Source organism: Diachasma alloeum, unplaced genomic scaffold (genome assembly GCF_001412515.2).
Source record: "Diachasma alloeum isolate Michigan unplaced genomic scaffold, Dall2.0 Dall_scaffold_00256, whole genome shotgun sequence".
NCBI classification, from domain to species: Eukaryota; Metazoa; Arthropoda; class Insecta; order Hymenoptera; family Braconidae; genus Diachasma; species Diachasma alloeum.
The window spans coordinates 1,992,035-2,016,153 of NW_021680401.1; the positions used below are offsets into that span (position 1 = coordinate 1,992,035).

General features: G+C 38.6%; 2 protein-coding genes across 2 annotated transcripts; both read right to left on the minus strand.

Moving 5' to 3' along the window:
* Positions 1-2,750, minus strand: LOC114841179. Its single transcript, XM_029126070.1, has 6 exons — positions 2,659-2,750; positions 2,256-2,582; positions 1,103-1,238; positions 947-1,046; positions 182-454; positions 1-135 (listed from the first exon to the last, which is right to left on the minus strand). Exons 1-6 carry the CDS (start codon positions 2,726-2,728, stop codon positions 1-3), a joined length of 1,041 nt encoding a protein of 346 aa, XP_028981903.1. The 5' UTR covers positions 2,729-2,750.
* Positions 2,751-5,699: 2,949 nt separating this feature from the next.
* Positions 5,700-15,045, minus strand: LOC107037570 (solute carrier organic anion transporter family member 2A1). The gene is made up of 9 exons (XM_015256194.1): positions 14,939-15,045; positions 13,465-13,724; positions 11,484-11,699; positions 11,113-11,374; positions 10,089-10,233; positions 8,795-9,098; positions 8,521-8,713; positions 7,277-7,535; positions 5,700-7,193 (listed from the first exon to the last, which is right to left on the minus strand). Exons 2-9 carry the CDS (start codon positions 13,721-13,723, stop codon positions 5,868-5,870), a joined length of 2,964 nt encoding a protein of 987 aa, XP_015111680.1. The 5' UTR covers position 13,724; positions 14,939-15,045; the 3' UTR covers positions 5,700-5,867.
* Between the last annotated feature and the right edge of the window lie 9,074 nt (positions 15,046-24,119).

A 24,119-nucleotide genomic window follows, 5' to 3' on the forward strand; every position in this document is an offset into this window, starting at 1 on the left:
CTAATGAGTGGGCTGTACTTGGGTGCAAACCTTGCACATCATAAACTTTTCTGACTCTTTCACAGACTTCTTCTTTTGTTTTTTAATGATCAAAAACTTATACTGATTCGTTTCTTCATCTTTATATGAGGCACTCTGTAAATCATTGCAATAACGAACAACATACTTGAATGTTATTTACATTTTTCAGTGTGACCAATGAAAGATCAAAGAGTCCAAAAGCACTCACAATAAGCGTATTCCGACACATTGCAAAGAAAATTTTCAAATTAGCTTGAAATTTTGCATCTTGTTCATACCAGATACATGTATAAAGCGCTGTACTCGTGCGATTACTTTCAATAATTATACCATCACCTCCCCAACAGTAGGCCGATAATTGGAATAGGCAGCTGATCGTAACCGCAATTGCGAATAGTGCGGCACCAGGTTCGTCGAAGTTGACTGTTTTCGTCTTAATGAATTTGATAATTGATTAATAGTGTCATTCTTTGAAATATCATTGCTTCACTGATAGAATGATTCATTGAATGTGAACGAAGTTTGTTAACTTTTAAGAAATGCCAGAGTTGAATGTGACTAAATGAATATTCGGTATTGAAGTTCACAAATTTGTGAACGTTTATTTTGGACAAATTGCACATTCATAAACGGACTGGTCTGGCTGACATAGTTGTTTAATAAACACGAACATCCGTCTCAGACAGATCACTTTGGAGCGCACATCTGAAATCCGTGTGAGACAGATCCTTCATACTTGTTGGAAAATCTCCGGCTAACGGAGGACATGAATCAGACACTGATCCCATCACGGATTTTTGACTAAGATGCGATTTAACTGATCTTCGATAAATTTCCATTGTGAACCAACAAATAGGCAACAAAAGTCTAACCAAATGCAGCTCACAACAATACCATATTCTATCAGTTCATGAACATAATTTACCACGAATATGTGAATTGCAGCGAAAGATATTGTGATCAAACTTGTCATCAGTTGTGGTAATAGAATAGGTCCGTAGACTTTGTTCGTTATTTTCACCATTCTGTAATAGTTGCTTAGTAGATTTATGTGCAGCAATTGTTCCAAACCAACAGTTACCGTACGATATACTGATAATGCCGAACACAAAAGATAAGCTCTCCAACGGTAGTCACATTCCATTTTTGTGAATATATAGGACCGCACTCAAAGTCGAATGTATTAGATGCTTGGAGCGTATCAATTTCCCGAGAATCTGTGTTAATCGAACAGCATTGGCCTATGCGAAAATTGAGTAACCTCAGTTGATTAGTAATATGGTACATCTGGCACAGGCAGAAACAGTCATTTGATACAACAGTAGAGGCAGTAAGAATTGCAAACAAACAGTCAGCTAGCGATATGATGCGCACATTTATTCCTCCAATAAGATTTTTATCCACAGTAAAACTGCAAAATTAATCATATAGAATTTTGCACACCTGAAGTGCAATAATCAAGTACCGTATTGCTAAATTCTCGTATGTACTATTACTCTTAATCAACTCATCCATGTAGAAAAATGGTAAGCAGATAAATATCTCGTATATCCATGCTAGCGTAAATATTGTAGATACTCGTATTGCGTGAGTAACAATCCTGTTCCTGTATTGAGCTGAAAATCAACTTTTATTCAACAATGTGATTATGGCATACCCAAAAAATTACATAAATTTATCCAACCGTTTGTAATTCTTCCGAAAATATACACTCCCACTTCTCAGCTTTTTACGGTCATTACTGCAATCTACTAATTGCTCGAAATAATAAAACAGAATATCCAAAAACCTCCATTTGCGCCAACGGTTCGGACACACAAGGTTTCCTTCATCAGGGCAATAATTTATTCTGTGTAAACAAAGGTACCAAATCACAAATTAATTCTATTACAATCCTATTGCAACTAAATTGCACAAAATAATTGTTTGAATTACAAAGAAAAGTATTCAAATACCTTACCTTGGAATACTTTTCTTTGTACTTCAAGCAATTATTTTGTGCAATTTAGTTGAAATAGGATTGTAATAAAATTAATATATGATTTGGTACTTTTGTTTATACAAAATAAATTATTGCCCTGATGAAGGACACCTTGTCTGTCCGAAACGTTGGTACAAATGGAGGTTTCTGGATCTTCTGTTTTATTCTTTCGAGTAATTAGTAGAATTGCAGTAAACAGTAATGACCGTAAAGGGCTGAGAAGTGGGAGTGTAAATTTTAGCAAAAAAATTACTTTTGATCTCTACCAAAAGTACAGTTACATATCTGCTGAGCAACTTGCCGGTCTCTTTTGAGCATGGTAGTCTTCTCTCCTCATTAAGCGTATCTATGAGGAGTTCGATGTTTGAACGATTCCATATGAAATTTACACATTTTACCCAACTGTAAACGTATGCCAAGCCAACAACTAGGGATAATGTCGATCGCATGAAATCATGGTGCATTATTACACCTTCTTTGACGAATCCCACGGATCGGATCGGCATCAGTAGCAATGGGATAAGTATTGTGTAGATATGATACAACCACTTTTTTGTACCACTGTACGGATTCCATAAACCTGTTTTCCAGAATATATTCGGTATTGTTAGAATATACAAAATGCACTGACGATGATCGATTGTCGGCAGTCTCACCCATAAGTGTGAGTATTTTCAAGTTGTTTACGACGTAAGATCTATCCATAGGATATCGTTTGCCCGCCATCTAAGCGTCTTGTTCGGCTTCCGATTTCAGTATGAACTGGCGGACCCTTCGTCTTCGCTTCTAGTTATGAATAATCGAAACCCGTTGACTTTCCGTCATCACTTAGTAATGGAAAATATTCGACATTGCTATTCAGTTCTCGGTATTGATAATATCTTATTGATGCGTCTATTATATCGACATGAATTAATGATATGACATGCGTGGAGGGGGAATCGCATACCCTAGATGTTGGACGAACAGTGAAGAGCCAAGTAGAGCTCCCTGGTGCACACGCGATCATCCCCTCAGCAAGCGTTTGTGGCATTTTTGCTCGCTACGGATAGACTCCCCTATTCAGACTAATTTTCGGGTAAACTTTTCGTCCATTCGTGGAAGAGTTTGCGAAGGCCTGTTCATTCCAACTGTGTAATACTTTTCGAAATATCCGTTTGGAGCTCTGCAGAGAGAGACAGATTTGAAATCTTGACGTCTTTGTTTGTAAACAGAGATATTGGGATTTGGGGTCGATTGCAAAGGTTGAACTTTGGTCTGCCGTCTCCTACAGTGCATGTTCACCAATCTTCGCGCTATTTAGATGGTCCTGCTGGATATTATTGCGCCAATAACGGATCGATTTATCATAAGTACCTATAGACATCTGGAATCAACATTGTCGATAGCTCAGAGAATCGCGGAGAAAATTTCACATGTCGGTAATCCTACGATTGGTAATATCATTGCGTAGCTGTAATCGGTAAGTCTCTTCTGTCCCGGCAATACCATACGTATTTATCGATCTCTGTACTATTCGTCAGCCAACTTAGGGATAACGTGGATAGACTGTGCTACTACCCCTCGACTCCTATTTCCGAAAACGAGCATTCAGTAATTCAGTAGCGAAGTGGTAAAACGGTTCAAGTCGACTCCTGTCCTAGTTGAGTTTTTGAGGAATATTTCGGACTCTAAGGGAGATAGCGAAATATTCGTAATTACATTTGTTGTAGCTCTTAATCGGCTCTTCAAAAAAGGTTATAACAAAAATTTCGTTGTCTCCCTTAGATTCCGAGATATTCATTGAAAACTGGTCAATAGTCAAGATTGACTTGTACCGTTTTACCACTTCGATACTCAATTCTATATCAAAGGACGAAATTTTTGACAATGCTATATATAGTTCACCATATTCGAGAAAAATGTGTTTCAGTGATGGTTGCATGTATTCGCTCATACAAAATAATAATTTATTTCAGTAGCGAAGTGGTAAACCGGTTTAAGTAGATTTTGACTATTGACCAGTTTTCAGTGAATATCACGGAATCGAAGGGAGATAGCTAAATTTTTGTTCAACCCTTTTTTGTAGCCCTTAATTTGCTCTAGAAAAAAGGTTATTACGAAAACTTCATTATCTCCTTTAAATTCGGAGATATTCTTCAAATACTCAACTAAGAGATAAGTCGACTTAAACCGTTTACCACTTCGCTACTAAATTATATCCTCCGCCTAATAATTATTAGTGTTGCCAGTGGTCACCGCATAATGGCTTCAGTAATTTTATTCGGCTGGAGAGACGGGCATTAAAGTCGTATGTTTAATACTAGCAGCCGATACAGAGGAAAGTCATTCAACGCTCAATACCAAAAGTTCTATTCTACTTTATAGCGCCTAAGTGGACAACTGCTCTACATCCCTCCTCCCCCCCCCATTCTCTCGGCCGTAGGCTCATCGGCGCCGACAAAAAAAGTTTGAACGAGGTTCGAATATCACCAGACGTTTCCAAATTAATAATAAACAACTTCGCTCCGCAACGATATGATGAGGGGATTCCCCATCATATTCCGCGCGTTGTTATTGAATTATTGATGCAGCCTCCGAGTAAAAAACTTTTATTCGTGCGAGAATAGTTTCGTCGAATAGGATTTTTTCTTTTCTGCAACTGATAGGAGTTTTCCCTAATGAATATTATAAGACGGCGTATAGTGTTGAACAATGTAGTCGTCCAACGCCGCATTGATTTACGTCAGTAAGAGTCCGACCGTTGCCACGAAAAGAGTACCTGTCCGCATGCCGAAATCTTAGCCGAGTTCCAAGAACATAGAGTTTTAGGAAGTCTCAGACCTGTGTTTCAGAGACTGTAGATTCGTGCTTCTTCTCACTGTCTGATGTCTAGTGTCTCGTAGTTTTCAGTTGATACAGTTAAGGGGAGACTACTATGAGTTTTAAAAGTCGTGGGTTATTGGAGTGAGACTTCTCATACGTTGGAGATCGATTATGTAGATCTGAAAAAGAATTAGTGCAAATACAATTTTTGTTATTGTTCGTTCGCCCGAAAACCCTTAAAATACCAAAAACAGTCCAGGACCTCCAATTTTTGAGCTACGAAGGATTTTTTTTTCTCCAAAATGTTCGGAAGACTATGTGGATAAACAATTACGAGCTATTTTTTTTTAATTTGCCTCCTACATGGCTAAATTTGTTTTTTCTGTATTTTTTTACACAAATAGTGAATTTTTTGTAGCGAAGTTACTTTTATATTTATTTCACACCATTTCAATGTATTGTCTTCGAGCTCGGCTTAGCAACCGAATTTCGTACCGTGACACGTGTCGCCGATATATCGCTGTCATTGTCGCAAGACATCCTCGCGACGATTCGTAATAATTCGGACATCCTCGATCGGATGATCTAATACCGTTGTCGCGGGAGCTCACTCTCGTTCCAACTCTCATGGTGCAAACCAAAGTTACTTTCGCTGTACAAAACCCTTCGATCCTTCACCGAACCCCACATTTTTTTATATGAAAAAAACCGAAATTAGCTGTGTAGGAGTCGAATTTCAATTGTTGTTTTTGTTTCTATTCTGAAGCAAAAACAACAATTAACAATTTTCTTTCAGTGATCAGTTTTGCCGTATGGGTTCATTTTGCCATGCGGTCCGTTTTGCCCTACCCTCTCCTAGTTTAATTTCGAAAAAATTGAAAAAATAGTGCGATTGAGAAAAATTTGTATATTTATAATTCGAGTTGAAGATGTAATTACAGTACGTAACTAATCGCTATTATTATAAATATGAAACCATATGTCTACATTATTACGATGCGAATTAATAGATGACTAAAAGTAATGAATTGTCTCAAAAATACAAAATGAAGATAGAAAATTAGAGTGCTGTAGAGTACGAAGGTTTTGGTCTTCTCTTGCTCGCTGGAATACTGGATTTAGTACTAGAATCTTCAGTCTCAGAAGTTTCTAAAACTAGCCTTCGGGCTGATAATTCAGCGGTAGTCTTATGCAAATCGGAAGCACACGACCCAAAACCCGAGGAAGCCTGCTCCGCAGGTGACATTCCCCGACTGACGTCCCTGGATATCTCTTGCAATGTGAAATCATTTCCTTGATTTTTCGACGTCGTAGGTTCAGCCGAAAACTTGGGAGAATTGAGAAAGGCCCCAATGCTCTTCGAACTGACCGACGTCAATGCGTAATTGACAATGGGAATGCCGACCTCATTGAAATCTCCCGTGTAAGGTCTCTCTTTTTTCTTACCCTTCTCCCACTTCGTGAACTCAATGTCATCAGTCTTGGAGAATCCAGCCAGTGTATTCCCTCCTGACGCCAGACTTCTCTTGCTGTCAGGCTTTCTGGAAAGCTCGGAGGATGATGCTTGGAGAGTCGTAACCCTTCTTCGTGCTTCAGGACTAGAATCGCTGGTGTCAGCATCGGAGTGTAGCTCCAAACGTTTGTACTGTATCGTTGTCAAGGAGATTGGAGCTCGTCTGTCAGTAAACGAGTGCTCGTCCTCTGTGTCATCGCTGTCACTGATGGGCTTTAGCTTCACTTCTTTCAAATCCTCCATCGTGATTCTGGGATTCCCAGGGCCCAGGGGACCGTATCTCAGATGAGTATTCACTTTCGCTGGAGTTTTTGCCATTTGGTCCTCTTCTAAAGTCGAAGTTCGTTCGTTTCTCTGTTCGTTCTCGTTGGCGATTGGGTGATCATCGATTGTGGCAGTGGTCACGTCTCCAATTGGGTCGTCATGTGGTTCTTCAGGCTCGTCCTGACGTGCTTGGGCAGCAGGGAGTGGTTCTTGCATCAGAGGAACCCTCTGTTCTGGTCTGTGGTGAGAATCGTACCGATCTATTTCGGAATCTCGATAGATCTTCAATCCCTGACTGAAGAAGAATGTCAGTACTCCGAAGACGACAGCAATCAGGAGGAGGAAGGTTGTGAGGTAAGCGAGGTAGGCTCCGAGAGTGTGCGAGTCGTGAAGAAGGCAGAGGGACGACGCTGCTCCTCGATGGATGCAGGTCTTTTCGGCAATTAGCCAGTAGAGGAGTCTCCCAGGGATGTGCGTGAAGAGCGCAGTCAGGGAAATCCACAGGCCGATGGCTAGGGCTTTGTCTTGGATGTAGGTCGAGCGCAGGGCAATTAGGAGGGTCGACACAGCAGCGGAGGAGATCAGGGAGTAAGCGATTATTGTGCTCACCTGCAAATAAGAATTTTTGCAATAGCTGCGTGGAAAGTTCATTTTTCGGGGCGGTTTAGGGGGTGAAAAGGAGAAGATCTCACCTCGAACACAATCCAACCAATTTGACACGTCGTTGAATCGCATGGACCTTCAGTCGCCGTTATATCAGTCAAACCGGTGATTTCTCTGATGCAACTGCAACCCGTATACTTTTTGATATCTCCAGAGTCATCCACTCCAGTGCATCCGGCATGACAGGGAGTGTAAAAGACGAGGGAACCTTTGCTGTCACACACAGGATGGAAATTTGCGTCGCGAGAACAGCGACAATCCTTATTGCAATATCTCAGAAGGGTTATCCTGAAAAGAACCTGTAGAGTTGGTTTATTCATCCAATATGTATGACCTCTCGGCCTTTTAAATTTCTGTAACCCTCCCAAGAAAGTGCAGTGTTAGAAAAGATAAACTGGTGGTAATAACACATCTAGATAAGACATTTTGGCGCATTTTGGTACCTCAATTTTAAAGTTAATTGAAAATCTGGGTAGTACATATCGAATAGTTCTAGTAGTTTATTCTGAAAAGGTGTTCTTCATATGGAGTTTGAGTTCAGCCGTAATGCATTGAAAATACAGTAGAGGCTTCGTATAAGATACCTCTCTATAAGATACCTCGCGCTCCGAGCGCTCGAGGTCTACCCCCACTCTCGGCACTTGTATCGCCTCCCGAATGTTTATGTTCCGTGGGCTTCTTATAAGATACCTATGGCCCCGGTCATTTTTCAACGGGAAGAGAGTAGTTATAAGGACCAAATGGTGATAAAGGTCAAACGGGAGGGACGAACGAAGTGATCATGAGAACCTAATGACCTTGAGGGGAGGTCACACCACTTTTTTCAAGTAATGGAAATTTACATCAATTTTTTTTTCACTTTCGCATCGAAAAATCATAATTTTTCGTTTGTGATTATTATCGAGTCCACCAGCAATCCTCCAATATCTGCTGTCATTCTATCACGCGGGGTCGTGTTTATAGAGAAAAGAACAGAACATTAAACACATAAATTAATTAGTTATCGATATTCATTCAGTGAAAATGAAAATTTCATTGAATTCGGGCGCAACAAGCGAGGTATCTTATTTGAAATTGATTGGAATCGATTAGCCATTTCTCTATCGGAGAATAGCGTTTGATTTGCTGTCGTTTTTCTTGATAACTCATAAACAAAGCATCGCAGATGAAAAATTCAGTAGAGCTTTCGGCTCCAAATGATCCCTTCGACTTCTCCTAGGCTAATACGATGAGTTTTGGGGCGCCCTGTATATTTTTTTGTACTGATACATACGATCCTTTTCGATTAGCACCGGCAATCGCTGGCTTTTCGCAGGATAGAAACGCCAAGGACAGAACTATTGTCGCAGCAATTATTACAGCAATTACGTTGTAACCTGCCAGCCATCTAACTCTAGGTCGAAATTTGACGATGATGATTCCAGAAATGATGATTACTGCGCCAATAATGACCGGTCTCAGAAGAACTTGGATGAGAAAAGAATATCATTATGTAAGGTTTATAAGTAATCCGGTGATTTAACAATATATTTAATTAACAAACTCACGTGCAATTATTCTGGAGGTGAGAGGATCTCCGAATCCCAAGAGCAATCCAGAAGGCCGCGGAATATAGAAGTCAGACTCGAGGATGATGTCCTCATTATTTGTAAAGTTGACAAGAGCGATGATACAGAAAACACTCGCGAAAATATTGCAAATCAGAATTTTGTTCGTCCATAGACGGTAGAGGGAGGAAAAGTAACCAGCATCGCCAACTTTTCTGGAGTCCTCTGATAGGGATGACTCCGAAAGGGGACTCCGTCTGCCGGCACGTTCTGAGACAATCGATGCTGCAGCTTGCTCGACTACCTAGAGAACGAAAATAGTACGACACTAGGTCATGAGGAACTTTTCTGGCGAATATGGGGTTGCAGGACGAGCCGAGGGCGAGTTCTGCAGTCATATGAGGTAGGAAAGTTCCCCCGGACATGTGTCGAACAATATTTTTTGTCATTAGGCCCGAAAACCGCTCGGGCTCGGTTTCGCTTCACTTGGCGATTTCACCGAGTCAAGTGAAGCGAAATGCCTAAAGGTAGTTAGGCGGCGATGTGAGTCGAATTCGGAGAGAGAATATCCGTAGTTCCGTAGCTTAGTTGGGAGAGTCGCGTAACTGGGAGACCCGGGTTCGAATCCCGGCTGGGCGGTGCGGGATTGTTTCTCTCTAAATTCCAATTCTTTTTTTTTTTATTCAAGCTTAAACCTATTGGTTACACAGCAAATTCTAATTCTCTGAGAATTTTTTCCCGATTTTTTAAAAAATTCTTAGAATTTTTTTTCGCGGGATTTTTTTCTCTTTAAATTCTAATTCTCTTAGAATTTCGCCTCGCTCGGTTGAATCGCGGTTTTCGGGCCTAGGGACGAAAAATTTATATATCAAGGTGAGATGATTGAGGTCATCATGATGAAGCTGAAACTAGCAGGATATTTGTTAGCGAAAAATTCAATTCAGGGGATCTTTAAGTGTAGGCGAGTCAAATAATCACATGTACAAATGTTTTTTAAGTGCGAAAGAGTTTGCACATTACTTTAAAAAATTTGTACACCCCTACACTTGCCTAAGACAAGTCTTCAGCTGTGAATCTTTCGCTAGGTTCAGCTTCAGGCCATCATGAATTATTACGATTGATATTTTGTGGTATTTCTCTCTTTTGAATTTAATGGAAATATTCCGCGATGAATGCATTTGGAGAGAACGTTCCTGAAGAATAAAATAGAATAGAATTGGCTGGAAGCTTTTAATTGCACTCTCTGAAGTGCTCCTAAATAATAATTTCTTCATAATTCTACGGTCTCAAATACCTCAGATGGAAGTCGGCGAGGTAACCAAGACATAGGAACTCCCGGAATAGCCAGCAAGATCGCCAAAATGATCCATCCAATCCACCAGGCCCCAATTTGCTCCCTGTAGCTTTCGACCTTTTCCATCAAATTCTCAGCATCCATCCTGAATAGATTTATTCGATACATCACCAAATTTTTAGTTTCGCGGCTGCGATTAGTATTATCATTGACTTCCGAAGGGATGTCGCGTTTGCATCTTTAGAACTGTGAGCTCCGAGTTTGAGCTCCGGCGTACGGGGATCAATTGAAAAAAAAAATTGACTAAATAAATCATTCACGTTACAAATGATTTTTCTCATCAAATTAGAAGCGCTATGGCGTTCTTTTTCGATCTCAAAAACAATAATTGAAGAAAATGTTCATCAATAATGGAGGACTTGCGACTGCAGTGGTAACAGTCGAATTTTGATCGGGCAACATCGCACGCTTCGGCTAGTAGTGGGGTTGTAACAGTGAGACGAATGTTTGTGTGTGTTATACGTGTCCATTAGCTTCCAGCACTGAATTATCGTCACCGACTTTACCGAACTCGATCAGCTGATGCGCGGTGTTGTCGCGTTGCTCGACTCGTAATGGCGGTCAAATTTTTTTTAGAGAATTTCGAAAATCAGTCGAAGATATCACGCCGATATGGCCCGGTCCCCTACTTGTTCTCGCCGGCGATAGATTCTATAGTCTAAAGTAAATGACTTGTGGTTTTTTTTCAATATCTTGAGTGTCTAACCCATGCAACATCTCGATCAAAGTTCACACGGTCACGTTTCTCCCCTAAGCGTAATGTTACAAGCAGTGATTTTCAGAAATTAATTTCTCGCTAGGATGCCCCGATGGAAGGATTAAGATTATTACTAACGTGTGGATCAAATATGAACCTGGCATATGAGACAGTATCAAAATTATGGTGAATAATGTGGGTTTTGGCTAAACATCCTTAAGGGAGGCTCAGATGGGAAGAGAACATAGTGGAGAAAATATGTCTCACCGAAGGCATCCCCAGGCTAGCAAATGCCCAAACAAAAGCCCAAAAATTCTGACTCCCAAAATAATGGCAATGGGTAGTGCCACACTTCGTTTCCTGGTGTTATCATCCAAATAGGAGATCCCCAGTGCAAAGAATCCAACGTTCCCCATGCAATTGACAATTAACGCTAGGACAATGATAGTCAATGTAATATAGCACATATTATCTTCAATAATGGAGATCCTTGCTAATCCCGCCTGCGTGCACAGCTCCGGATTGTCTTCTGCAAATGAAGATGGAATATAATCCCCAAAATTCCCATAAATCTGGGGTAAGTAAGAGTCAATTCAAGGTAATACACAATAAATCAATGAAAAGTACCGGAAAATTACCGGCATATAGGGAGAGATGGGTGACATTAGTAGTCTCCTCGATTACTCTGGTAGAGGGGTGGGTGAAATGGAGGATAATGAAGAGTAGGAAACCAGCGCTTTGGATTAATACGAGACCGCCTGTCCAGGCTGCCCGGTGGATTCTGTCACCCCAGTAGGCCACTGGCAGCGCGATTAGGAATGGAAGAAGACCATCAGTTCCCAATGACAGCCATTCTGTAATGAAGAATTATGAAAATTAATTCGTAATAACGATGTAGAATCAGTGTTGTGTGTGAACGTGATTTAATAAAAAAAAAAGGAATAAGTGAACAGTGGAATGGAAGAGAAAAAGTATGAAGTATGAATCAACGGATGTGTGTCGCCAGAAAGGCAATTAAATTAATCAGAAAGACAAAATAGAGACCGTAGATTTGAGATTGAGTTTATAATATTGAGGTGTGACCTGAGAAGTGTTTGGAACGAATGACAGTTTGGAAAATACGAATGTTTATGTTGAACGGAGGTTTGGATCATGCGTGTGGCCTGGGTGACGGAATGAAAGAGATCATTGTTTCTGACAAAGAGTATATGAGATGACTGTGAGTGCGAGTGAGAGAGTGTTCAAAACGTATGGAGAAATTAGGGTATGCTGGGATGATTGGGCTGAGGAATGAGTCAGTCCTCGATGAGGAGACGACGCGTTAAGTTCGAGAGCTAATGAGCTCCTTATTGATAACCAAAGTCTATGTGACTTGTATTCAAATGTTTTTATAGTTAAATCCGTTTATTATTCCAATAAAGTTTAACCATTTATGTTACATTCCTGAATCTTGACCATGATCCTACAACGATTACATTCTTGAGCGAAATTACAAATTTGACATGGGAAAAAACTTCCCAATGAAGAGAGTGATCATCGTCGCATTATACTGTCAGAAAAAAAATGAAATTTGAAAAAATGAAACGAAATTCATGTAACGCGTCTCGAACATTCTCTATCGCTACGTTCGAGACAAACATCAACATCACGTGCGCAGTTCTGCCCTGTGCAAAACATTGTTGGCGTGAAAAAAACAATGTGTACGTGTAAAATGACAAGTGTATAGAATCACACTGATAGAATGATTCATTTATTCCAAACGAGATTGGTTAACTATTAACGAATGGTAGAGTTGAATATGACCAAAAAATATTCGTTAATAGTTGACGAATGGTTCACTTGAAAGGTGAAAGTCGAGTCAAACAAGGCCTTTGAAATATGCATTTGTTAACTATTAACGAACGAACTTTTGGTGAGACCGAATAGACCCTCATCTTCAACCAAATCCATTCGTTAACAATAACTAATCCTTTCTATCAGTGCAGATGTGTAAAATAGCTAAAATGAGCGCATCTGCAAAAGTGTAGATGCAAATGTGTTGCAGAAATTGATATATAAAGTGACGGTCAGTTAAAAAAAGTGTGAAATCATTTGCTGTTTTTTGATTAAATTATTGTTGAAATCGCGTGTTGAATTTGTATTGTGTTGAATAGTCATGGCACCACATTGGTTTAAGAAATCAGTTTTTCATCACGCTGTGCGAAAAAGTAACTTTTTAGGCACGCTTCGCCTGAAACGTCCCTTTTCCACACATTGTGATGAAAAATATCGTTCGATACTCGTGGGAAAAGTGTTTTTTGGCTCGTGGGATTATATCACTCGCCTTCGGCTCGTGCTATAAACCTCCCAAGAGGAAAAAAACACTTTTCCGCACTCGTAACGAAATATACTATTGTGGCACAAGGTCGTTTTTTCTTCAGTGTAGGGTAATTCAACGTCCAGTAAAGGATCAGAAATCGGGAAATAATCTTGAAAATTAACGCTTATTGTGCTGCATTTGCCTTTCGTTCCCTCATAATTCAAAAAATATAAAAAATCACCAACTCATCTCTTCATTAGCCCGTCACACTTGAAAACCCCCTGATAAAACATCTTTATCATCACGAAAGAGTAACCTACCCAACGTATTCGGCTCGAACTGAAACCGCCTGGCAACGGTGGAACTGGTCAGCACGAAATAGGCGTTTGCCGCTGCCTGAATGAATCCAATCCAGCACAAAAGTCCAACAAAAAATTTCCTCGTTGCGTATTTCACCAATTTGGGACAAGGTAACTGACCACAGCCGCAGTCTAGTGACTCATTGGGGATTGGATGAGCGGGACCTGTCAAACCATCCACTGCCTCCGACCTCATGACCTCCCTAGGGCCAAGGGTCATCCTGAGACAATAAACATGAAGTCAATTTCAATTAAAAATTTTAAAAAATGTGTTATGAAGAAACATTTCATGTTTCATCAATGAAACCGGTGACGCTTTTACTATGAATTCTAGTCTTCAGATAAGATTGTGAGTCCGTGAGTCACAAACCTTGGGACGTGTTGATCTGATTCACGGATTTGGGTTAGACTTCAATGGAAAGGATTTAAAGTAGCTCTACCCTTACGGTTAATTCAAAGATTATTGAAAACTGCAAAAAATTGCAGAAAACTCGATTAGATTCGGAATTCTAATTTTTTTCTCAATTGAATTATCATTTTGGTTTTTCAAAGAAGAAATGTTTAAAAATCAGGATTTAACCCAGTGTCTTATGTGAAAATCAACATTTCCATTGTAATCAAAGATTAAAATCTGAATTTTTTTTCATTAGATCTGAAATCAAGAATTTTTTTGACACCTCATAAAAAATAATCCACCGTTTTGCAAACAAGTTTTATTATTTATTTACAAGAGGGAAATCTTTGAAAAAATATCAATATTTTGTGAATTTTAATTTAGATATTACTGACCGGGTATGAATTTTTTCAAATTTTTTCCATGCAATTTAGTTGAAAAATTTAAAAACTGAAAATATATCCAAAAGTACAGCGTAGCCCGGCCGAAAGGTAGAGCTACTTTAAGTCTTCAATAATGTTGTGCACCAAATAAAAGCTACACCAGAAAGAAAAAAAAATTCAGTAGCGAAGCGGTAAAACGATTCATGTCGGCTAAATCCTCCACTGAGTTTTTGAGGAATATCTCCAAATCTAAGGGAGATAATAAAATTTTCGTAACGACGTTTTTGATAGAGCAATTTGAGAGCTACAGAAAAGGTTATTACAAAAATTTTACTATCTCCCTTAAATTCTGAGATATCAATGAAAAACTTCGTCACTAAATTAATTTTCGAAAACCAAAAATATTGTTAAGATTTCTGTGTCCACGACAGGAGCTTTAATTTACCTAAATTTGTAGTATTCAATTTTTTCCGGTGTTTATGCAAAAAAATCCGCCGATAATGGCTTCATAAAGAATGCCGAACGGAGCAGTTAATATTGAACGCATTTTCTTTATCCTCAATCGATTGGAGTCTGTCAATAATCGCAGAGGCCGATGCCCAACGTTTCCGAAAGGCAGAGTACTTGATTTTTTGAAGTTAATTAATGATTCACTCACCTGCTCGATTTTATCTGTAACAATTTATTTGTTGCACTGTGAAGTTAGATCGTAACACTTTCACTAGTTTATTCCTGATTGAGCTGAGACTGGACACGCGGTCGATAGTCAACGCAGCGTAACATTTACACGAAATGATCTGTGAGCAGCGGCACCGTACGGGACGATAGGCTTACTTCTCTTATCTCATTCGTTATACCTGTTGTCACAGATACGAGTTAAAGATACCGGCTGTGGGAGGTGATAAAATTACACCGGGAAGAGATAATTCGGTGATTTAACGAGAGCATCATTCACGGTGTTTTTTTTTTTTCGGCGTTGGCCCGATTTATGGTTTGTTCATTGATGGGGAACTCCGAGAGAGATCTCGCTTTATTATACATTTATTATTCACTTATTGTTCGTTCAGTATTCATTTATTATTCATTTGTTTATGCATTTCAAGAGAATGAAGCTACTCATTTCCAATAATTAATAAAGGATCTGTGGGTTCTTCAACTTTACTTTCCACATGGGATTCTGAATATCTTGTAATAACAATAACGAACACCAATTAACGGATACGCGGAGAGAAAAATTCAATAAAAATTACCAGAACAAAACGCAAAAATTACGGTTCGAAACGTAATCCGTGAGCTAAGTAAAATTAAATTCTACGATTTGTTCCGTAACAATTAACCACCCGTCTGATGACTCACCGCTGTGGGCGACAAGTCGATCCGTAATTTTTCCCCGACGATTGAGAAATTTTACGGAACGGAACGTAGAAATAACTCACCAGGTTCATAAAAATTGTTGAACGTTCAAGAATTTTTGATTTTGGAGGCACAATAAGTCGCCAAGTTTCTGTAAGATTTCACTTCTTCGGGCAACATTCCGTGACAATTTCGTACTTTGTTCGGTGATGAACCTGAAAATTCACTGAACGTTTCAGATTTCTTCTCCTCCATTCCCATAAAAATTGCCGGAAAACGATTCCCCATTGCGGATTACGTGAATTGTTCCGTCATTTTTACTGAATATTTCTCCCTGTGTAGAAAACCGCAAAGCTCTCCCTGTAATTTTTCATCTTCCATGCATCTGCCCCGATTTTCACATCCAATGTCTCTTGATGATATCGGCTACATTCTCGTTACCACGCTGAGAGAACTGGGCAGCTTCTGAGCGTTTCGCAGGGCGATCACGTTTTTGAATATTAAGGGTGGGATTACGGCCTGGGCTTAACGACAGAAATTTAGTTGCAGTGTCTTGAAAAAAAAGAGAGGACAGGAAAATCTGCATTCGGGGGACGAAAGAGGAGAAAAAAGAAAGGGTGAAGAAATATTTTCATATTCGCTCGGAGAAATTTCGTATGTGATAACTCTTGAAATGAAATTGCCAAAACGGATCAATTCTAATGCTCTTTAATTTTGCTTCTTCAAATAATTGTTTGACCGTTTTGATTGATGACCATTTTTAGTCATCTCTCGCATAATAAAGTCATAAAGTGGCTCCACAAACACGAGTTGTCCAACTCTTCTCAGCTGAAAGTAGAAAGGAGAAATGTGTCCCCCAATACAATTAATACGTAATTCTTCTGAAAAACCAAAAAGGGCCGGAAATTTAATTTTAACATTTAGAAATTTCGTCGAAAGAGTCAACACGGTACACATTTGAGTCTTTTGCAAGCCCATAGTTGACCATGCGACTCGCGATGAAGCTTTCCATTAACAGAGTAAGTGGCCAACGTTGGCATTTTCTTTGATGTCAGTTAATTTACTAATAACACCGGCGTGGCAATAGTAGGACGAGGTTATACTGTTCACTGGTCTTCTATGGCTCCTCGTGCTTTTCCCTCGTCCTCTAAATATTTGTATCGCCAACACAGCCACGGTCTCTTCAGCTTGTAATCGAGTTTCTGTTATTTCCCGTTTGTACCAAGTTTTTTTCCTCATACGGGGTCATTCAATTGCAATTGGAAGCTCAATATATTATAATTATACATGGAGAAAATAGTTGGAGAAAAATTAGGGACCCAGTGAAGTAGGGGAAATGAGTCTTGTTTCCAGCCCCGCACTCTACAAAGAGTCATAAGCGGTTGGAATGGGTTCTTCGAGGTGCTCACTCGAAGATGTGAAGAGGACAGATTTTTTATTAACATTAAACATATTTAATTATGTAATTCAATTGCCATCGGCCAGTGAGCGGTGGAATCGAACTTTGAGGGTAATACCGCCCGGCATGCGTCCAGTACCGCCCACCTTGTTTTGATTACTTCTTTCAGCAATGCAGACCAACTGTTATAATTTTTCCTATTTTCATCCTTCGTTTCCATTCTTTGGCTCCATTTTGAGAAAGATTTCACGTGAATAATAATAAATTATCCTGAATTTACCTGATGTTCCAGTGGCCACCGACTACCCCAAACAATCGAGCTGTCACTCGACCGCCCTCTAGCCGCAGAGTCTAGCAGCCCTAGAGAAACCCTGGGCGGCATTACCCGCAAACTCTGGGCGGAATCACCCACAAACGCGGAGGCTGATAAAATAGCCAATAATAACTGATGAAGATATTTTTCTGCTATCGAAAAGGTCGCAATGGACGCGGAAATGTATAACGAACATATATTTCGCACTCCATTCAATTACGGACCAACTGGAAATTTGAAAAATCTTAAATTCTGGGGTCGAAATATTTCAAGAATTCGGTAGGAAATTATTTGGATTTTTTTAAACGATGTTTCACGGGAGAAAATTGAAAATTTCTGTTGAAATTACCTGTTGTTATCAAATATTTGCATAATAAAGAAAGATAAAAATACGGGTGGGCCGTACAGGCACCCGCTCCTCTAATTGTGAAACGAACTCGATGTTCAGTACTTTTTCACCCTATATTGGGCAACAAAGAGAGACGAATAGTGAATTACATTTCGCTCTAACATTTTTACTGTACCTATCGTACAGTAAAAATTGTCACAATTTTCTTGATAATTTTTATCCAACATTTCTCTCCGTGCACAGAAAAAAATTCTCCATTCCGGTTTTTTTGTGTAATTTTTAATGCGATGAACAAAATGAAATAACTACTCTGAATCTGCAGTTTGGAGTCATCAGAAAATAAGACACTTGTGTTTACTTTTTTTTTCATCTCTATGAAATAGAGTGGAAGGGCCAGAAGGGGGAGCGACTGGGGTGAATCTTAGCAGGGGATTACATCGAATTAAGTCCGGGACTTGGAGCCGCATGCCCTCGTAACACTTAATTTTTCTTTCGATTTTTTAATCTCCTGGTAAATATCGTCTCCTGGTTCGCAACCTCCCCACTGAACTCGCTCGTTTTTTCTGCTTGAAAAAAAAGAAAGGGGAAGCAGTCTTGGTCGAGCTCCACGTGAATATCCACCCACTTTGGAGAAAGGAGGGGAATTGGGGAGGCAGGATCGCGCATCGTTACCAACCGTGCGCCATCAAAGAAGAACCCATTTAAAAACCTCATCAATGCTTAAGCCCCGCGAGACGCTACCGTAAGAAACTAATCCCTTCTATTTTACGCGAAGGGACCCGGGAGTGTCTTCGTTGTCATTTTTTTTTTCGTGGAATTTTATTGGACGATTTGCCAATGTTTCAGTTTAAATCTTTCTGTTTTGGGTTGAATATTTTATTTATTTACTCTTTCATTCATTCATTTATTCATTTATTTACTTATTTATTTGTTTATTTATCTCTATAAAGCCTGCAAAGACTTGAGACTTCGGAAAGTCTCAATTTGAGATCATAAGTCTGCAAGTAAAGTTTTTTTTTTGTGTATTGCCCAGGATTTGTTGAAAACATTTTTTTTTTTATTATGCAAATATTTGATAACAACAAGCAATTTCAACAGAAATTTTCAATTTTCCCCCGTAGAAACATCCTTAACAAAAATCCAAATAATTTTCTACCGAATTCTTAAAATATTTCAACCCCAGAATTTAAGATTTCTCAAATTTTCCGTTGGTCCATAATTGAATGGAGTACGAAGTATATGTTCGTTATACATTTCCACATCCATTGCGACCTTTTCGATAGCGGAAAAATATATTCATCAGTTATTATTGGCTATTTTATCAGCCTCCGCGTTTGTGGGTAATGCCGCCCAGGGTTTCTACAGGGCCGCTAGACTCTGCAGCTAGAGGGCGGTCGAGTGACCGCTCGATTGTTTGGGGTAGTCGGTGGCCACTGGAACATCGGGTAAATTCAGGATAATTTATTATTATTCACGTGAAATCTTTCTCAAAATGGAGCCAAAGAATGGAAACGAAGGATGAAAGGAGGAAAAATTATAACAGTTGGTCTGCATTGCAAAAAAAAGTCATCAAAACAAGATGGGCGGTATTGGACGCATGCCGGGCGGTATTACCCTCAAAGCTCGATTCCATCGCTCACTGGCCGATGGCAATTGAATTACATAATTAAATATGTTTAATGTTAGTAAAAAATCTGTCCTCTCCACATCTTCGAGTAAATACCTCGAAGAACCCGTTCTAATCGTTTATGACTGCTTGTAGAGACCGGGGCTGGAAAAATCCTTCGGTAATTTTTCTCCAAGTTTTTTCTCCATGCGGACAAAAATTGCAACAAATGGTGTTTTTTTTTCAATTAAGTTAATTTTGATTTGTGTCTTTCCTCTGAACTTTCAATAGGGAGAATTGAATTTTTTTGGATGGGGAATGAAGGTCTGAGTGGAGTTATGGAGAGACGGAAAAAATCGATGAATTTTTCGGAGAGGGTTGAAATGGACGGATGGAGAGTTTGGTGAGTCCAGTGAACGGTAATACGCTTTAAACTGTTAATAGAGTCGAGGGTGTTTGACCGTCAGTCGATCTCGAGTGTTGGGACAACATTCATAATGAAATTAATCTGGAAGCCGGCATCCTGTGTACTATACCTCGATTAGAGGAGGGAGGGGCACGTGCGCCTGTCCATCCCCGGCGATTTTGCCTCTCGTTTTGTCGAGAAAGCGAGTTCCCATGGTGAAAAGTTGCGAGTGGTGTTTGTTTTTCTCGTTCCAAGTAATATCTGTCTTTTCGCGACGAAAATCAATTTAGATAGATGCAATAAATATACTCGAATCAGGGTCGATATTCTCTCAGAATTTTTTCCTGTGCAATTGAAGAGATGAATTTATTGTCAGGAAAAGTTTTCAATTGGAAAATTCCCTGGCTCTCCAATGAGATCATTTATCTTCCCTGTCATATACACTCCAATTGAAGAAGTCAAATGTTCAATTGAAGAAAATTTCAATTCGAAAAACAAATCAAAATCAAAATCAAATCAAATCAGAATCAATCAGAATCAAATTTTGAATTTGATTTTCAATTAAATTGAAAATTTGACTTCTTCAATTGAATTGAAAATTTGACTTCTTCAATTGAAGTGTCTAGCACATTATAATGGTTTTAGAAAAACAATGGAAATTTATTACAAGTGACATTTTCCCTGAAATTTCAAGGAATTTTGTCATTGAAAATTAATGATAAATGAGGAAAATTCTGAGAAATCTCTCCTTGAATTCCAGATTTTCGAAGAATTCCTGCAACAGATTATGGAATTCCAAGAAATTTGGAGGAATTCCCTGAAAATTCAAAACAATTTGACAGTGAATAATTCATTTTCACTTGAAACTCCATGTAAATTGTGGAATTTCTGTCTTACTGCTGCTAAAAAATGAATGAGTCAATTCCATTGACTTTTTCCGGGAAAATTAATGAGAAATACGGAAAATTCAGAGAAGGCTCTCTTTGACTACTAAATCCCTCTCAATTTTTAGTGAATCCCTCCAAAGATTCCTGGAATTTTAAAAATTACAAAGAAATTTCCGAAAGATTAAAGGTAATTTGGCAGTAAATATTGATCTTTACTTGAAACATCATGTAAATTGTGGAATTTTTGTCGTGCTGCTGGTAAAAAAAAAAGATGCGTCACTTGAATTTTCAGAGAATCTTTCAATTCCATTGACTTTTTTCCAAGAAAATTAATGAAAAATCAGGAAAATTCAGAGAAGTCTGTCTTAGAACTCCAAATTCCTCTGAATTTCCAGGAAAGTCCTCCAAAAATTCCAAGAATTTCAAAGGGATTCTCTGAAAATTCAAGGGAATTTGGCAGTGAATATTCATTTTCACTAGAAAATTCACGTGAACTGCAGAATTTCCGTCTTCCTGCCACTAAAAAATTAGAATTTTCCTTGAATTTTCAGAGAAACCTGAAATTCCATTGACTCTTCTCCTTGAATCGAATTCAACCTCTTTATCCGGAAAATGCAGCCAAATTTTTTAACAGTGCCCAGACTTCAAAGACAAGCAAAATCAAATGCGTCATGATACCGAAAAATCCCCTTATGAAAATCTTCGCAATAATTAATGAACTGGGCTCTAAAATTTGATAATAAATGATCACTTCCGTCGTTCTCCTCTCCGAAAAGAAAAATAACGTGATAATTACCATGACAATGGTCTACCAGTGAGATTTAACAACGGGTCTTCCTGGAAGATGGAAGACCTTTGTAAAACTCGAGCCCATCCCTGGGAATCGATGCAAAGCACGAGCGCGCCCAAGGATTATGAGTCTTTCATGATTCCCGGATCCTGATGAATCGACGCAACTTCTTGTCTCGTTGATACTTCGACCCCCTTCCTCTCAGAGCTCTTTACTTTTCTAAAGGACTCCAGAATCCTTCGCCATTAATCCTCTTGAATTTCGTTTCACTTATATCAATAGAGTAATCATCCCGGTAATCGACCATTCGCCAGTGAACGAGAGTCAGTGATGCAAAAGTCAAATAAAAAATAATGTAACAATTTCTTTCAGTTGTCTTTCCTTCTGTGAAACGTCTCCTTCTGAACTTCTGATCAGAAATCATTCAGGCGGAGGGTCAAGACTTTTTTTCATTCCTTTTTTAGGGCCTATTCCTCTGTACACTGAGAGACAAAATTAATTTTAGCAAGAGAATTTTACTTGAACCAACTTCATTTGGTGGTTATCTTGCTAATAAACATGATTTCATAGTGAATCCCAGTTATCTCTTCTTGAGATACATTTGATTGGGAGAAATCGAACTTCTCTAGAATTGAAGTTCCTTTTATTTGTCGCAATAATGAGAGTATTTGATTTCTTTCTAGCCAAAAGTTTGCTAACTCCAGAAATTCGTTGGTTTAGTCAAAAATCAAAATTATTCTCATGACTGAATACGTTGTTATCTCAATCAACACGATCATACGTTGTTCCAAGTAAATTATAATTGAGGTGAGCATTTCGTATGTCGAATCAGGATGAATATTGTTACGCGGAAAAAGCTTTGAGATTGCAGTAAGATGTCGTTGAGTTGAAAGAAGTTTATATTTCTTGACTAAAAAAAATCGCATTAGTTTACAATAACAGAATCACCGATTACGGCAATTCAACACAAACTTGGATATCACAAATTTCGTTGAATGTGATGTACGGAAAGCTCAATTTAAACATCGGCTTCATTCGAGAAAACAACATTCAATTCATTCCTCAATGTAATCATCTCCGAGGTACGAATTTTTGATCAATTCATGAAAGTAGAAAATTTCTCGACTGGAGATTATATTAGGTTAAAAAAAATGGAACTTTTCCATTTTGGTGGTGAATTCATGTGACTTGACGCCAAGGACTGTTGTATTTGATTCAAGTAAATGTATCTCAAGAATAAATAATTGACATTCACTGTAATATCTTGTTTATTTGAAATTGTTTCAAGTATATGATACTTGTTCCAAGAAAGAAACATCGTAATGAAAATAATTCTTTCTATCAGTGCAGGACATTTAACATGTGACGTCATAGGCCCTTTTAGAACGTTTAAAAAATGCAAATTTTAACATGAAATGAATAATTATTAAACTATTTTCCGTGTGTTTTCTTATTAAACATGGATTTTTGGAGCCACACATTTGAGAAAAAATTTTTTTTAAATATGCAAGCTTGCTATTTATTGGAGTTTCGTGGATTCCTCAATATTCCCAGACGATTTACGCCCTCAACAAGAAAATTGAATAAATAAAAATATTGAACCGAATAAATACAAATAAAAAGTAGAATGAAAGAGACTCCAACCAGGCGAATCGCAGAGGAAACTCTCGAGTTGAAGTAATGTGCGACGTTACCGATTCGTATCCCTTTCGTTAAAAAAAAGAAGAAGCAGGGGAGGAGATTGAACGGTGGAGCTATAGGGGAGAAAACTCACATCTCCGACGCTCGAGTATTTCGAAATAAAAATAAGCCTTTACTTTTTTTTTCTCAAGAAAAAGAAGATCAACACTCGAGGATGGAACGAGATGAGTGGAAATGAAGGAACGAATGAACAAATAAAAAGATGGTTGTGAAAAAATGAAAGGGAAAATAAACCTTGGTTTTTCCCTGGAAGATCAAAAGAGGTTTCTGCGTATATCGATAATTGGTGGAAATCTTTGCTTTCGAATGCTCAACTGGAGATTCTTTCATTTGGTAAAAGGAGAGACAGATGCGATACCCAATACTCTTTGAAGATTTTTATACAGGATGACGACAGTTTTATGCTTCATCAATTGTATGACATTTTCTTTGGGACACTAGAGAGTTCACGAGAGGATATTCCCATTCAATGACAATTTAATCTAATTTTTTTCGTAACGAGTGAATGAATGAAAAGATCAATAGATTTCCATGGACAACGCTGTCAATGTCCCAGTTATTGCCACTCAAAGTAGCTCGAATATACCTCGATTTTTTAAGAATAAGAGCGGCAGTAAATTTTAAAAACAAGTTAATATGGATGGCAAAATTCAGGAAGAATTTATGCTCAATCGACAGTATTATTTATAGTTATTGATTTTGAAGTGTCAAATAACACAGGGTTTTATGAGCAAATGGGCTTTCCAAGAGCAAGAGAAGATTGACAAATTGAAATATCACATATGTGCATTTGTTAACTACTAACGGATGGTTCTTGGATTTTAAATCATCAATTGGATGACATTTTCTTTGGGACACTAGAGAGTTCACGAGAGGATATTCCCATTCAATGACAATTTAATCTAATTTTTTTCGTAATGAGTGAATGAATGAAAAGATCAATAGATTTCCATGGACAACGCTGTCAATGTCCCAGTTATTGCCACTCAAAGTAGCTCGAATATACCTCGATTTTTTAAGAATAAGACCTGCAGT

Excerpts from the sequence above, each read along its gene's own strand:
- LOC107037570 (XM_015256194.1), bottom strand. The coding sequence starts at position 13,723 with ATGACCCTTGGCCCTAGGGAGGTCATGAGGTCGGAGGCAGTGGATGGT. Across the intron at positions 11,375-11,483 it reads CCATCTCTCCCTATATGCCG|AAGACAATCCGGAGCTGTGC; the intron begins GTAATTTTCCGG and ends CTTCATTTGCAG. Across the intron at positions 7,194-7,276 it reads TTGGTTGGATTGTGTTCGAG|GTGAGCACAATAATCGCTTA; the intron begins GTGAGATCTTCT and ends TCTTATTTGCAG.
- LOC114841179 (XM_029126070.1), bottom strand. The coding sequence starts at position 2,728 with ATGGCGGGCAAACGATATCCTATGGATAGATCTTACGTCGTAAACAAC. Across the intron at positions 2,583-2,658 it reads GAAAATACTCACACTTATGG|GTTTATGGAATCCGTACAGT; the intron begins GTGAGACTGCCG and ends TCTGGAAAACAG. Across the intron at positions 1,239-2,255 it reads ACTTTTGGTAGAGATCAAAA|ATTCTCGGGAAATTGATACG; the intron begins GTAATTTTTTTG and ends CGATTAACACAG.